The 17,219-nt window shown below is 41.1% G+C and overlaps 1 protein-coding gene across 4 annotated transcripts; it reads left to right on the top strand.

Annotated features, from left to right (window-relative positions):
* The first annotated feature begins 196 nt into the window (after positions 1-196).
* LOC105920258 (SLAM family member 7) lies at positions 197-17,135 on the top strand. Of its 4 annotated transcripts, none has more exons than XM_036138571.1 (6): positions 197-591; positions 10,186-10,353; positions 10,466-10,585; positions 10,968-11,276; positions 12,175-12,459; positions 16,988-17,135. In XM_036138571.1, the coding sequence occupies exons 2-6, from the start codon at positions 10,275-10,277 to the stop codon at positions 17,113-17,115; spliced, it is 921 nt and encodes a 306-aa protein (XP_035994464.1). In that variant the 5' UTR covers positions 197-591; positions 10,186-10,274; the 3' UTR covers positions 17,116-17,135. The 4 variants fall into 4 exon arrangements, with proteins under 4 accessions (XP_035994464.1, XP_035994466.1, XP_035994467.1 ...); XM_036138573.1 differs by having other exon boundaries at positions 10,193-10,353; XM_036138572.1 differs by lacking the exon at positions 197-591 and adding an exon at positions 10,024-10,042.
* Positions 17,136-17,219: the final 84 nt, after the last annotated feature.

Below are 17,219 nucleotides of genomic sequence, written 5' to 3' on the forward strand. Positions count from 1 at the left end.
TATATTTTTTTTTTTTTTTTTTTTTTTTTTTTTTTGGAATGGCAGACTAACTTGGCAAACAAACTTTTAGATGTAACGCCTACAACAATTCTCATTGGGTGATTACTTTTTCCTGTATTAGGATTTTTCGAGGGGCGGGACTTGGGGAGAGAAGCGCGGGAAAAAGAGACTGGGGAGGAGCGCGGGAGATAGAGCCTGGGGAGGCGCGCGAAAAAGTTCTAGAGAGTGGGGAGTTGATTTGCAAAGTGCAACAACTTACTGGTGTACTGTTTGAGGAAAGAAAAAGCTACGAGACAGACTGAACCAGCACACCTTACGTGTTTCTGTGGTTCAGCTGTGAGCCCGTCTACAGGGAGAGACAGACTGCAGAGGATCAGCTGTGCGTTTTTCTTTCTCTGCCTGTGCCTGGCATGGAAGGTGTGTTTTCCTGTTTTGGACCTGTCGTTTTATGGACGGACTGCAGAGGAGCCTTTGGGGTTTTTCTCGGATTTTCCATCCATCCTTTGGTTGTGTTTTCCTCCTCCACATGTGCTCCAAGGGCCAGCCTGAAGGACCTTATTCCAGCCCACTAATGTGGACCCAGGACCAGGGGTGAGTCAGCGCAGGATCAGGCCTGCAACGGGGGTTGGTTTCATATTGTACCGGCTTTATTTCATGTTATATCCTTTAATGGGCCCACCCACTTAAAATATAAGTTGCTGTGTTTATTCGTAGGAAGGTTTAATACCCATATGTGTTTGGACTGTTTAATATGGGTTTAATAGATCAAAGACAGCCACTATTGGACAAAGACTGATTAAAGAGTACCACGAGTAGAAATCTGTTTAATTTCTAATTGTCATCCAGCCATAAAACATAAAGAGAATATTTTGGGGTTGAAGTTTTTTTGGGGAGTTTTTTCTCAGATGTTTTGCCTGGATGTTTGCTCTGTACCCTGCCCAGACTATTTTCTGTATACCTGCCTGCTCCACTCACAACATCATCATGTCAATAAATCCTGTTAAAGCATAGATTAAGTGTCTGGCTAATTACCGGGTTCATCCCCTTCCTAAAATCATTACAGAAACACTGATAGGGCTTAATGCTATAGTTAAAGGGTTGTGAATAAAACAAGGGTTTGGTCAGAGGAACTTTAAATTCTCGTTGGGTCCACAATAAATTAGAAGGAACCCAGAGTGTTAGATCTGGTTTGAAATACCAGCAAAGCGCTACATCAGTAATGTATTGAAGATACCTTAATTTAGAGCCCCTATACAGACTGATGTAGCTACATTTGACGTCAATTGGACAAGTTGGAATGTAATTAGAGAAATCTAAAATGTAAATTTTCCCTATTGAAAATATAAATACAGATATCTTCATTAACTAACGTGTCTATTAAATCTATTTGATACCTGCAATGTAAGTAAAGTGAAACCGATTTTATGTTAAAACAGCCCGCCATATCAACGTGGACTTTTCACGGCTGTAGCCCCGTCCTGAGAAACGGTGAGCAACCCTATCACCACCAGCACCTTTTCCTATTTGCGGTGAGCCCCGCGAGAAAGGCTTTAAGAACTAAATGATTTCATCATTGCGGCAGCGAGAACAAAATAATGTGTCGACTTCTGGGGGAGTGGGTACCTGGTTTCCTCCGAGGGAAGCAGAATCAGGAATACTTATAGTTATTTAACTAACTTCAGCGCGACAGGTTCGCTGACGTTTCCCGATCTCACCACAGACCGTAATAATAGCGATATAACAGAGATTAAAGAACTTACCGGCACTTGGTTCTGCTAAACTGTCTCCGTTGTCACTATTTAACAGGACTGTCCGGAACAACGTAACGCCACAGCGAAAGTCTGGTTAGCTGAAGGAAAATGAATCCCGCGGTTGGGCAGGTCGGCACGGCTAAAGTGGTTCGGGACTCTGGTCACGCCCTCCACATGTTTAGTAGCAACATGGCGGGGATTTAAAAGCTGTTTAATATTGAATATCTTAATTAACTATTACGGTATGTCCAGTCAAAAATCTATTTCAGATATTTGGAATGTCAGTGAGGTGAAGTCGATTTTATGTTAAAACCGCCTGCCATATTTTCATGACTGCTATGTCCCTGTCATCCAGTCGGGGCCGTCGCCTTCACCTGGACGTCGAGAACAAGCAATGAGGACCCCCGTCCTTTTTTCTTTTTTCTTCTTTGCGGTGAGCCGCGCAAGAAAGGGCCGTAAGAACAAAATGATTTAATTCGCTGCAGGAGCGAGAACACGGCTTCTCGTGGGGTGGGTGCCGGCCTTCAGTCTAAACTAACTAAACTAACAACTAACTAAAGCGACAGGTTCGCTGACGTTTCCCGATCACACCACGGACCGAAATAATACCGATATAACAGAAATTAAAGAACTCACCGGCGCTTGATCCTGTGAGGCTGTTTCTGTTGTCAGTAGTTTTCCCGGACTTCGGCTTGAAGCGAATGGCACGTCACAGCTGAAAGTGTTTGCTGAAAGCCCATTGGCTGACTGTAACTGCAACGGACTCAGCCTATTGGCTGAGCTCAGCAGCTACGCAGAGATCCCGCCCTGTGCCGACGACCTGTTTTATACAAAACATAGGAGGAGGTTTAAGACTGTTGAATGTCCGCGCCCTTAAATATATCAGATATTGCATTTGATCAAAGAAGTTAGAGAAAAGGTTATAATTTGTTCACACTCAAGTAGCGCATTAACAAGTATTCAAGAGGTAAATTCAGAATCAATGCAAGAAATATTAGATTTAACTCACTTTTCAGGATTACAAATGATGGATCAGAGGTCAAACTAGTATGTATTCCTGTCTATATTGGAATCGTAGGAAATTAGTTGGCTGACAATTTTTACTAAAAGTGCAGCAAAAAAGAATATTGTGTATTTGAATGTTAAAACAAGTAGTTAAGAGTGTATTTAAAGTATACATTAAGAAGAAAGGGCAAGAACAATGGGATAAAGCAGAAAATGCTAGATTGTACTAAAGTATCCAAAAGCAAGTTGGGGAATTTAGAAAACATAAAATTTACAAGGAAGAAGCTATTATATCGGGGATACGCGTTGGACATACAGGATTCCAGCACTCTTAAAATAACCAATAAACATAAATACTTGCTACAGCTCTGACCTTTGGGGATTCTTTAAGCGCTCTCTGACCTACTAGACCACCGCTCCTTTTGGGAATCCTTTCAGAGATCTTTTTGCCTAAAAGGGGCTTTATTTTATGTAAACGTAAAGTTTTATAAATGTCCATTGTATCTTAAACACCTTAAGATTTTCCTAAATGTTTGTCAGACTAGCTGAAACATGATGGCTTGTATGAAGAAACTGTTCCTAAGTCAGTTGTTTGTTTTTTTAGTTTTTGTCTCAAGACATAAAATATTGTTTAGACTTGGAAAACAAAATGTAAAAACATGAAAAGAACTAGACATATGTCCTCAGCACAACAATCTTTCACATCAAAATGATAGGACTGTAGAAAATGATTGTAAAAGAGATGAAAAAGATTTAAAAAAGTAGTGTAACTGTCAAATTCAATCTTAAAAGACCAAGCAAGTTTATTTGTACAGTGTCGTAAATAAACAAAAGAATTAACAAGGTAAAAGCCATTACAATGGTAAAAATTCAAAGGTGAGAAATACATGTAATTAATGGAATCAAAAAAAGAAACTACATACATGTTAATAACATCAGGATAGTGAAGATCTGACAAACTGAAAATATAAGCATTGTTTTTATAGCAAAACTGCAGTGAATATTGTTTTCTGGTTCATATTTAAAGGCAATAACAGATTATAGCCATCTGAGGTTTTCAGGGAGCATAAAAACTAACTCACGTTTCCCCTATTTGTCGGGAAGACTAGTGGGAAACACTGAGATAATGGTACTGTTTCACCAAAACCACCTGTTGACTTAGATATAGATTTTAACAGATAAAAAATGAAGAAGAAAACAATAAGCGATAAAGAGGCGAAGTGCCTCTGAGGTGAGTTTAGTTGCGCTGTTCTAATATAAAGCTCTGATGACAAATAAAGATAATAATTAACCAGGTTTGCCAAAGACAAAGTTATGCCAGGAGGAAAAGGATAAAGAGATCAGAGCTCTGTGAGGGTCTGGATCTGCTCTGCTGCAGTGAAGAAAGAGCTGAATTAATTCAGGAATCGCCTCTTTGATCTTTTTTCCAGACATTTTTCAGACATGTCCCACTGGAAGGAGACCGTTTAACCCTTCAGGAGACAGAACCCCAGGAATGCTGCTGGACCAGACTCTGTCTCTCCATCCACCTTGAAGCACTGCTGACCAGCTGTCTCCAGTGTTCACAGACATTTTTAACACCTCACTGGCATCATGTCACGTGCCAGCCTGCCTTAAATCCTCCACTATCATCCCTGTTCCCAAGAAGCCAAGGACCACAGGACTTAATGACTTTAGACCGTCGCTCTGACCTCTGTGGTTATGAAGTCCTTTGAGCGCCTTGTGCTTTCACACCTTAAAGAAATCACTGATCCCCTCCTGGACCCCCTACAGTTTGCCTACAGAGCCAACAGGTCAACCTGGCCCTTCACCACATCCTCCAGCACCTAGACTCTGCAGGAGCCTACGCCAGGATCCTGTTGGTGGATTTCAGCTCTGCCTTCAATACCATCATCCCAGCTCCGCTTCAGGAGAAGCTCTCCCAGCTGAATGTGCCGACTCCACCTGCAGGTGGATCACAGACTTTCTGTCTGACAGGAAGCAGCAGGTGAAGCTGGGAAAACATGACTCTGACTCACAGCTCATCAGCACTGGTTCCCCCCAGGGCTGTGTTCTTTCTCCTCTGCTCTTCTCCCTGTACACCAACAGCTGCACCTCCAGTCATCAGTCTGTCCAGCTCCTGAAGTTCGTGGACGACACCACTCTCATCAGACTCATCTCTGATGGTGACGAGTCCGCCTACAGGTGGGAGGCTGACCATCTGGTGACCTGGTGCAGGGAGAAGAACCTGGAGCTCAACGCTGTAAAAACAGTGGAGATGGTTGTGGACTTCAGGAAGAACTCAGCCCCAGCTACCCCCATCACCCTCTGTGACTCCACCATTGACACTGTGGAGTCTTCCTGCTTCCTGGGAACTATCATCTCCCAGGACCTAAAGTGGGAGCTGAACATCAACTCCCTCACCAAGAAAGCCCAGCAGAGGATGTACTTCCTGAAGAAGGCAGCTGAAGAAATTCAACCTGCCAAGGACAATGATGGTGCACTTCTACTCCTCCATCATTGAGTCCATCCTCACCTCCTCCATCACCATCTGGTACGCTGGTGCCACCGCTAAGGACCAGAGCAGACTGCAGCGTGTCATCCGGTCTGCAGAGAAGGTGATTGGCTGCAATCTTCCATCTCTCCAGGACCTGTACGCCTCCAGGACTGTGAGGCGTGCAGGGAAAATTGTGGCTGATCCCTTGCACCCCAGTCACAGACTATTTCAGTCACTTCCCTCTGGCAGGAAGCTGCGGTCCATCAGGACCACAACCTCACAGCACAAGAACAGTTTTTTCCCATCCGCTACCAGCCTTATGAACAAGGCCAAGAGCCGCTTGTGACCTTGGACACTGTCTCTCTCTCCCCCGCTCAGGACTTACAAGCTACACCAACGTAGACTCCAGACCCTCTGCGTTACATTAAGACACAGTCTACTAGGGCTGGAAGATATAGAAAAAAAGCTTATCGATAAAAAAAAAATGCATATTGATCGATATCGATAATTGTTGAAAATATTTAAAACCATATTTTATGTGCAGCTCTGCCTGGACATTTTATGATATTGCTAAATTATTTAATTTTAATAAAGAACACAAACACAGAATTCCAATTAATTATTTATTTAACCAACTTTTTTAACCATAACAGAATTTTTTTAAAGAAAAATAACTTAAGAGACTTGAGTTATGTTATTAAATACTGACAAAGAATAAACTAAAGTGACCAGTAAAATTACCAAAATAAATATACCAAATAAATAAATAAATAAAATAGCCTATTTAGGTGGGAATAGTACACTAGTTACTTTTCAGGTTTCATAATTGAGAGGCTGATGCAGGGCTGAGGTCTGAGGTTGATGCGTGGGAGGACGCAGATTGCAGCTCATTTTGCACTGATTCCCTGCATTAGTTGCTCAATTTAGGGAGCGCTGTTAGAGAAATACTTGTGTCCCGGAACTTTATATCGCGGATCAAGAGTGGCGAGTTGTTTGAAGACAGGTTTTTCAGCAGCAGACAACAGCAGCTTGTCCATCACTATGAAGCATTTTACTGCATGCGTGATGTCCTTATGCCGCTTGGACGCTTTTTCATTTTATCACAAAAAAGGGAGCCCAGTTTAGCTGCTGTACCTGCTTCGTTTTGGAAGAACCTCCAGAAGATGACGCGGAGTCACGCGTGCCTGGGTCCGCAATTACGATTGGTCGAGAGGAAGTAAGGACTGTAGCATCAACTAATATGATAGGCTGAAAGGAAGGAAGGAAAACTCTTTATCAAAGTTTTATCGACCCTATTTTTTCCTATCGCGCCACACGTCTATCGATCAATATATATTGTTATTGAATTATCGTCCAGCCCTAGTCTACCGTGTATATAGCTCTAGACTCTGTATATATCTCTATTTTGTCTGCACCATCAACATAAAGTCAAATTCCTTGTAAGTGAAAACCTACGTGGCAATAAACTTGTTTCTGATTCTGATTCTGGTCAGGACTGACCGAAATCCCACTTCAGGATCCATTCTCCAGGAGGAGAAGGGATATTCCTGAAAGAAGAACATATAAGGATCGCTACCTTTGCCTCCAACGTTTGACTTCTAAAAAAGAACAAGAAAATTGATGGATTACTTGTATGTATTATCAGCTTGAATGATAATGTTAGGGTTAGGGCAGCAGATTCCTGGTGCTGAGGGAGAAGAAGAACATCAAAATTATTTTAGCTACAATATAACAGACATGCAGGATTATTAATAAAATCTAAAAACAGATAAAAATATAAAAGACATCGTTATCAATAATAATCTGGTTGGTTTGTAAAATGTAAATCAAAACACTTCCTCACCATTTGGTGTCCTGTCTTGACTGACCCAGCAGATGGCGCTTTAATGCCATGTTTGAGCCACTCCAACTTCCTACACTTTAAACGGCTATCTGATGACCAAAGTGTTGTATAATTAAACAAGTTGAAAAGAACAACGAAAACAATACACAGACACAGTCTTGTATTAAAATAATATAAAGCAACATAAAAATAACTGGGCTCTAAAGAGATCAGATGCTAAAATCTGTTTTGAATGAACGGCAAAAGCAGCTAAACCTAAACACTAAAACCACACGGGCTGAAAGAATATTTCAGCTGATAATGCAACTCTGATTTATTACATACATTAATTTACTTTGTTGTTGAATATACCAGCCCCTTATGACGCCAACAACAAAAAAGTAAAAACACCTGAGAGCCAAGGCAGTAGACAATGGCTGGACATTAATGAGAAAGAAAAAAATAACAGATTTAAAAACATTTATTTTTAATGACTTTGCCTTTAATTGTTAATCTGCGAAGCCTGTTTGAAGTCTCAGTATCATATAGCATCTTCTTTGTAAAACAGTGTTTTATCACAGTATAAACTCAGCTGTATGACTTTTGTAGTTTCTTTAGAATCAGTGTAAGCCTCTCCTAGATCTGGATGTCCATCAAATAAAAAAACATTTTTGGAAACAAACTCTTCAATGACAATAAGACTTAGATCCGCTCCAGTCTGCACAAAGCATGACTCATGAAGAATTAATTGAAATTACTTTGAAACTAAACTGAATTAATGAAATTCACGTCTGACCCAATTAGTGCTAATTTACCAAACACAAGCAGTATTCAGACAGATTTTCTTGGATGTTTTAAAACATTTAATGGAGCAATAAGCAATTTCTTTTTGCATGGAGTTTGCATGTTCTCCTTGTGCATGCATGGGTTCTCTCCAGGTACTCCGGCCTAACTGGTCTAGATTTTGATCTGAATTTGAGGGTTGATTTTATCATTACAGGGAAACTTACATTGTCAAAAGCAGAACAACTGCTTATGGCAATTGTAGACAACTCTGAGGTTGAAGATTTATCAGATGAAGAAGAGAATTATCCATTTGTGGATGAACATATTATGATACGATAAGGACCTCTTATATTTAGAACAACCGTTGGCTGATTCTGAAGATGACTATTCTCCACCTACTTTAAGATAAGATAAGATAGGCTTTATTGATCTCACATTGGAGAAATTCTCATGCCACATCGGCTCAGTAATCATAAGAAGAAGGTGTCAAGTAGAACGAGGTGCATCATATATATACAGTGTGTCCTCGTTATACCATGGATCAAAAGGAGTAGGTAAGAAAAAGACAAAAAGGAAATACAAAAAGAAACTAGAACTGCAAGCAGTTATTAACGGGTTCCAAGCCCACCCACTCCCCGCCCCCTTGAGCATGTTCCTGGACTTCAGTTCAGTGTTCAACACCATCAAAACTGGAACATCTGGGCTTCAGCACACCTCTTCGCAACTGCCTGATAGACTTCATCACCAACAGACCTCAGTTGGTCCGGATCGGACAGAATACCTCTGATGTCATCACCCTCAGCACAGGCTTTCTTCAGGGCTGTGTCCTGAGCCCCCTGCTGTTCACCCTGATGACACACAACTATGTCCCTAGGTTCACCACCAATCACATCGAAAGAAGACAACGACCAGGACCAGGACTGATCCTGAACATGGAGAAAACGAAGGAGATCATCGTGGACTTCAGGAAGAAATGGCCTCGCCATGCTCCACTTCTCATTAACAGCTCAGCTGTGGAGGTGGTCAGCAGCAATAAATTCCTCGGGGTGCACATAACACACAACCTCAGCTGGTCTGTGAACACCATGTCACTGGCGAAGAGGGCACAAAAGCTCTTGCACTTACTGCGGAAGATGAGGAGAGCCCACCTGCCCCCGCCCATCCTCACGACCTTCTACAGCAGCACCATAGAGAGCATTGTGACCAGCTGTTTGTCTGTGTGGTGTGGATGCTGCATCACCTCTGATTGAGGAACCTGAGGAGAGTGATGATGACAGCAGAAGGGATCATCGGGGTACCCTACCCTCCATTAAAGACATTTCGTCCCAGCGCTGCCTGTCCTGAGCCAATAACATCATCAGAGACCCCTCACAACCCCACCATGGAATGTTCTCCCTGCTGCCCACTGGGAAAAGGTTTTGCAGCACCTGCTACAGGTCCACCAGGTTTTGCAACAGCTTTATTTGTGTTGCCATCTGACTGTTGAACTGTAAACTGGAGTCTACACATTTGCATCATTATCTGGCATTTCCAATGTTGTTGAACTTTTATTATCCTTTTAAAAAAAATACATAAGGTAATGTGTTTTTTAACGCAACGGAGGAGGTATATAAGGCCTAACAGAAAAACTCATGAAGCCAATCTTTACCTTATCAGGAAGAACGCCACCTTGAAACAACAGAAGTTCCGAGAGACTCTCTATTTTTTCCCAATCCACAGATTTTAACAATCTTTTTAACCTACGCACTTCACCACCTTGTATATTTCTTTTAAGTTTTTCTAAATCTTCCTTGAGTGGAATACCAGTGATTACACTACGTGATACTCTATTTTTTCCAACAACTTTCTTTTCACTCAAAACCTGATCATCCAGAGAAGACAGATCACCCGCTATTACCATCTAATGTAGAACAGATTACTGGATCAATGTGTGCTTCTGTACTTATTTGTCTCTCGTGTTGTGTCTCTGCTCTGTCTTCTGTAACCCCCAGTCGGTCGAGGCAGATGACCGTTCATACTGAGCCCGGTTCTGCTGGAGGTTTTTCCTTCCCGCTAATAGGTGGTTTATCTTTCGCTTCATGCTTGCTCAGTATGAGGGATTGCTGCAAAGCCATGAACAATGCAGACGACTCTACCTATGGAGAGGTCGCAGATGGATGTGAGTGGAGCTAGGCGGAGCGACATCCATCTGGCGAGAGTCAGGTTACGTATAATCCTGGTTAAATAGCAGATTCAGATAGTTTAGATGGCTAGTGTATCCCGTCTCCAATATTGTGATGTTGCAGTAGGTGAAACATTGAATGACGTTTCTGTCTTTTTTTGTTTGTCTGTTTGTTTGTTTTAAGTCTTTAGGAGCCACACATTAAAGGAAAATGTAAATTCTACCAACATTGGTTCTTCCTGTTGTGGAGATCCAGTTTAGTGACCTGGAAATATGTTCCAAAGAGAGCAAAAAACCAAATGGTACACTTTGGACAAAGGCAAGCAGCAGCATTTCAGACCAGAATATAAAGGTGAGTGGTTTAAAAATAATCTTTTACCACCAGTGCTCAGTCAGGACATAGCTGTGGTTTTGAGCAGGAAGAGCTTATTGCTCTTAGGTGACACCTCTCTCTCATTTTGTAGGGGGCTGTTATTTCCTGCTCAACATATTACTGCCAGAGAGTAAAAGATTAACAATGAAAGAGTTCATGATGTCTTTGTTTCTGATTGTGACTCTGCTGATTATCATCATGAAGGCACCAGGTAGGAAATGTTGAAATGCATTTAAATTGTGGTTAAACTAAAGTTAGAATAAAACAACAACTATCTAACATTTATATAACAAACTAAGTATGGGTGAGGTTGACAAGTGAATTTTTTTTTTTATTAATTTTACTGTTATAAGATTTGGTGTTTCAGCGGTGTAAACTAATGTAAAATTATTTTAGATTTTTTTTTTTAGAGGAAAAGACAGTTTATAGCAACTTTAGATGAATTAAACAAACTGAAAAATTTCACGATGCATATTTATGAATTAAAAATGTAAATGTGACGTGGCTTTTCAAAGACTTCTAAAATGTGTGATATTTAAGTTCATAAAACGCACAGTCCTAACTGTATCTTATTGTGTGTATTTATCTCACAGCAATCGATGCTTCGACTGCTGTGCTTGTGAAGACAGGTGGTGATGTCTTTCTTAATGTCTCAGAAGCGGATGTGCCCAAAGATTTTCACATCTTTTTATGGAAATTTGTCACAGAAGATGTGTTGGTGTCTTTCTTTTCAAACGGAGAATCAAAGGTCCATGGGGTTTACGCTGGAAGAATTGACTTTTCAGAAAAAAAACACTCTATAAAATTAAAGAACCTCCAAAAATCTGACAGTGGACTTTATACGGCAGTCGTAATAGCAGCTTCAGAGCAAACACTGAATGAGTACAACGTCACGATTCAAGGTAGGGTTGCTATTTACTGGATTTTTAACATATTTTGTAAGAAAAAAAATGCATCCTCTATAGTGGCAGTTCTTACATGAATGGCACCCTGGGTGAGCCCCACCCCTTTGAAATGCAGGAAATGAATAAAATGGATTTCAGCTCTCCACAAAGAACCTAAAATAGTCTCAGTAGTCAGGAGCAAGTAGAGATGCAAACTCTCCACTGACTAAAAGAATAAAAGCAATAGAAAACCTGTTCAAGGAGCAACTGACAGACATATTTCCTATTCAGTGCGTAGATGGCCTGAAGCCTAAACATACTAAGCCACTGCTTAGCCAGTGGTGTCAAGCTCAAGTCCTCGAGGCTGGTGTCCTGAAACTTTTAGAGGTTTCCCTGGTCCCACACACCTGAATCAAATGGCACAATTAGCTTCTCGGTATGCAGTCAGGTTCTTCAGAGTCCTGCTAATTACCTGATTATTTGACTCAGGTGTGTTGGACCAGGGACACATCTAAAAGTTGCAGGACACCGGCCCTTGAGGACTGGACTTTGACACCTGTGGCTTAGGGCCTCTAAACCATTTTGTTTCACACAGCACTTCAGTGAACAGTTTTATTTTTTCTTTGTGTTTTAGTTCAGTTTGTTCACAAAAACCTCTCAGCAAATAATTTACTATTTTTGATTGCTATTTAAGCTCAGCCAATTAAACTTGCATCCACTCCAGGATGTTACCATATCTGTGTTGAAACACTGTTAGTGGTCATGATGTTCTCATAAGAAAGAGGGTAAGACTACAAGCTTAGGCCAGCCCTGCTTCTGCGCCCCCTTTCTACTGCCTCCCTGGGCTTCTGCCCGTTTGACCCAAACCAAAATCTGCCACTGATCTTCTTTTTCTGCCCTGACTCTCCCTCCTCAGATCCAGTTAGTCCAGTCGATCTGGTCGTTGACTCCGTGTCCAGCGCCTCTTCCTCCTGTAACCTCACAGTGACATGCATCACAGAGGACTCGAACATCAGCAGCACTTTCAGATGTACCACCAAAACCTGCTATCAGGAGGGAGGAGAGAAGTCAAAGGCAACTAAATCCGGTGCTTCTCTCCATGTCTGCCTGTCTAATTTATCAATCATCTGTAATCATAGCAACCGGGTCAGCTGGTCAGAGAAAAAGACAGCGACTGATCCCCTTTGTCTGCCGCATGCTGGTAAGTCTGAGGCTTACGAAATGATAGACACAGAGCCTTGCAAAAGTAATTTTTACCCTTTAAACTTTTTTGGATTTTGTCACGGTCCAACAACAAAAGTCAATGTATGGACTTTGACTGTCTGACTTTCTTTCCTGTTTGTGCTGAAAATTATTTATTTCTTACTTCTTACTTCCTTCCTTACTTATTTCTGTGAGACCTAGTGTCTCAAAGTATTTCTTTAACCACTATTTAACTATTGTCTCAAATAATTTCTTTGAAACACTAGGTAAATATGTTTCTACTTTTTTTGGAATGGTAAATCTCCCAGAATATGTAAATATTTTATGCAGAGACCTAGACCAGTGGGCGGCTTGGGTCTGCCAAATTTCCAGTCTTATTACTCAGAAGCAAATATACCAAACATGCTATATTGGATCAATGACTTTTCTACAGAAACCCCAGCTTGGCTTCAGACTGAGTCATCTAATTGTGGCAAGGCTAGTCTACCTGCTTTGTTGACCTCTATTCTCCCTTTAGAAGTATCTACCTATAAATGCAACCTTCTGCTGTATAACTCTGAGAATCTGGATGCAGTGTAGGAAAACATTTGGGCTACATTATATAAGTCAATCAAAACTCATATTCCTTCTATGTCTGATTCTGCTTTTAAAAATGGATTGGGTAAAGTTAAACGCCTTTTCATTGATGGGACATTCACATCATTTGCACAGCTTATGGAACAGTTTAATATCCTGCGTACACATTTTTTCTATCATTTCCAAATGCGGCATTTTCTGAAGAAGAGACAAAAGAAAGAATTGTCCAAATCATGTTGATTAGTCTTGTCTTTGGTGTACCCAATTTTAGCCACAATCAAAAAAAAAAACAACAACAAAAAGCGAACAGTGAAAACACACAAAGCAACAAAAAAGACGTGCACCCACCCAACCCTTCATATCCAGTGTTGTCCCCAACTGACAAACACAAGATCCCCATTCACCATAACCTCCACCACAGTTCCATACAATAAAGAAAAAATATGTCTAAACTATAAATTTAGCCAAAAGTGTAGAAAACTCACAACATCAAATATATGTTTCAATTTAAAAAGACAAAAACAAATGCCTAAAATAACAACAAAATAAGGTGCGTTTATTTAATCTCTCATACACGGGTGGTGCAGTACATACTTTAATAAACCCAGAGGGAAATTACTTTTGTTACACACGATTGACACACATTCTACTGACGTTACAATCCACTTAGCTTCCCCAGGAACAAAAATAAATTCACCCTCTGTATGTGTCAGTCTGTATATGCAGGAAGTATCCCTCAAAGTTTTTCAGTCAAGCCAGAAAACCAACAGCTAAACAAAAACAAGCAGAGACCAAACCAAAAGCCCCCCATTCAAAAATTGGTAGTGTTTTAACATAAAAGTCCAGGGGTATCAAGTAACGTACGTTTTTTGCCGTCTCAGGAGAATCAAACACCTTTGTTTTGCTGTTGAAGGAGATCTGAAGATGGGGAGGATAAATAAGACCATATTGAACTCCGTTTTTTTTTCTGTAAAAGCTTCTTTACTCCGTTAATGGCAGCTCGGCAGCTGGACAGGTCGACAGTGTGGTCAGGAAAGATTAAAATCTGCTCCACTTGAACCTCCAACTTGCCTTTCTGTCTGGCCAGTTGTTGTACTTGCTCCTTCCCCTGGTAAAAATGGATGCGCACAGTGTCCGAAATTAACTTCCTGATTCATCGGCCAAGTTGGCCGGTAGATGTGAAAACCAATCGGCCAAAATATTAATCCTGACCAGACCTCTCAACTTTTATCAAACGTTAAGAGTGAGATTATGTTAATTTTCAGGGGCCTTGGCTGGGGGCGTTGCTGACTGCATCCTGGAAGAGAAATCTTTGTTTCCTGACTTTGATAAGAAAATATTGTAGTTGATTATAAAAGACACAATATGAATTATCAGATTCAGGTCCAGGCAATGAAAACACTACAGATTATCATTATTCTACGGGTTGTTTATCCATGTTGGTCTCATTGGTGAATGAGGCGGAGTTTCATCAAGTCTATACAGTCCAACATTTTCCCCTCAACTGCAACACTTAAAGCACACAGGGGTTCACTCTGCATCTTTACCCATGATCCAGCTGCTGGATTTTACCTGCGAGGGATAAACAGTGGGGAAAATGCATAAATGAAGACTGTAAAGGGCTCCTTTAGAGGGAAGAGAAGGAATAATGGGTCTGAGCTGAAGCCCCTGATTTTACACCTAAATTACATGGAACATAATTTTGCGCACCTGAATTTAAGCGCAAGGCACCACGCCCACCGAAGCACCACTCGTTCTGTGTCGTTAAAAGCAAAAGAGCATGAAACGCAGCTACTGACTATCCTATTGATTTTAATTGGGACATTTTTGTACTAGTGGAAGGACATTAAACGTAGTGATTCACGTTTTGAAGGCTGGCTGCTGATAAAAGCACCTGGCTCTGAGAGGGGGGGGGGGGGCGCAGTAAGAGTGTTAAAGTACAGAAACACAGCACACATAGTTTAAAGAATGCAGAATAAATAACAACGAAACTTATAAACAAACTAATTGGCATTTTAGGCTGCATCTGGTTAGCAGATCTGTTTTCTGATCCAGCGTGCAGCCATGACTGGTTCTGAATGAAGGGTTCATCTGGGAGTCGCTCTCCCCCCTTGTCTTCTGCTTTCCACTTTCACTGCTGGTTAAGACCAAAAAACCATAACTCGCTTTTCCTGCTGCTCTGTTAACTGCAGCAGAAATAAGCTGCGAAAGAAGCTGAACCAGCTCCGCAGAAGGCGGGTTTAGACTGAGCTTTGGATGGAAAGAGTTGTTAACGGAACATCCACAGCCCACATCCTGTTGTTCTCACGCCATGTGTGAGTGTTTGCGTATGTGTGTGTTTGTTGAACAATAAAGAAGAATCCACCCAAATGATGACTGAAAAACACAATTTATTTGGTACAAATATTTACTCGTCATTAGGCAGCTAGCCCTCTGTAATTCACTCGCCAAACGGGAAATTTACTCACATTTGGCATCTGGCAAGTGTTAATTTCGGACGCTGGATGCACACGTTGAATGCCCGCAGTCATTGTCCCTTAAGAGGTACCACCACTGCCACTCCGTGAGCTCTGTCAAGGACCAAAGCCTTGTCCAGACTGCCGGGACTGCCAAGTACGTCAAATAACCGGTCAGTGATGAATCTGGTGGGTTTCCCCTGCTCCATTCCTTCAGATACTTCCAATATGCGTAGGTTACATCGTCTTCCCCTATTTTCCAATTCGTCTGTTTATGCCAATAACTTCTTAAATTGGTTGTTAAGGTCTGCTTAGCTGGTTTCTATAACTTCCAAACGCTAGTCTAGATTCTCCAGGCCTTCTTCATAATCACCAATCTTTTTTGAGTTCGTCAAAAGTGACTTGAATTAGTGACACAGCTTTTGAGATTTTCTCTGCAATTTCTTCCCATAGGTTTTAATTTTCCTCTTGAATTACTTCTATATCGATATTGCGTAATGCAAGCAGAATGGTCTGGTCTATAAATGCTTTGCTAGCAGTCTCTGAATTGCTAGCTTGTGCTCGTTTAGCAGACAGTTTAAACAGCATTTTCCTTTAAGACAAGGCAGAAGTATCTGAAGTAATGTCGACTTTCCAGTTTATAACCCAAAATATCTTAGAATTGGTCCGCTTTGAATGATTATTTTTAGGGAAAATGTTGGGATCTCGGGGGTTGTACGTCTACTCTGTTACAAGAGGAATGTTTATTCCATGTTTCCAGAAGACAAATTTGAGTGTGGGACGCATTGGATGTGGCATAGTCGGCTGGAGTTATACGCGGTTCTGGAGAACATTAATACAGTTGAGCTGAGAAACAACTTTGTTCATTCTGTATTACTTAAGACTGAGTAAGAAGAACAGAATGAAACATGGTGGCAATGGGGATGAAGAAACCCGAGTCTGAGAGACAGAATGATGTAGAGTACAAACTGTTGTTCAGAAACTGTTGTTCAGAAACCATCATTACCTAATCACACAATATGTTATTAGATTCATATATATAATTTTTTGTTGTTGACTAAGCTGATCACATTCTGGAATATGTTACATAAAAAAAGTCTGTAACAATATTGTATTTTGTAATTCAATGAATTAATAAGATGTAACCAATAATAAAAACTTGGACTGGTGATAGTGTGTGTGTTTGGGGTTTGGTGGGGGGGGGGGGGGGGGGGGGGTAATATGACTGCATACCCCTCTGAAAACAGGTTGTTGCACCACTGACCCCACTGCTTCCACTCAGGCTATCACCACTACGCACACATCTGTAGGCTCACCTATGACTGTATGCGTCAGACCTGGAATCTAGCTTTAGAAAGACAGTCAGACCCCCTACTAGTGTTTGCTTTGTTCAACCGTTAAAGACTACTCGTCTTCCTATATCTGTTTGCTGTTGTCACACTAGGATTGTACCGTCCTGTGGTTTTGTAATAAATGAATGCTTTCTCGTTGCAGATGCAGAGGAGCTCTCTGGAGTCTCCATTTGTGGAGTGAAGAAAGTCGTGGTCTCGGTCGGTCTGATCATCATGGTGTTGGCTGTCATTGGTGTCCACCTGACTGAGAAGTTCAAGAAATATAAATAAATAGCTTCCTACTTATCCAATCCGTGTATCATTCGTTCTTTCTATTTTCAATTGCAAATAAAAAAACAAAAAATAAAAAATGGACTGGTTATTTTGTTTTTTGT

Source organism: Fundulus heteroclitus, chromosome 6 (assembly GCF_011125445.2).
Source record: "Fundulus heteroclitus isolate FHET01 chromosome 6, MU-UCD_Fhet_4.1, whole genome shotgun sequence".
Taxonomy (NCBI): Eukaryota; Metazoa; Chordata; class Actinopteri; order Cyprinodontiformes; family Fundulidae; genus Fundulus; species Fundulus heteroclitus.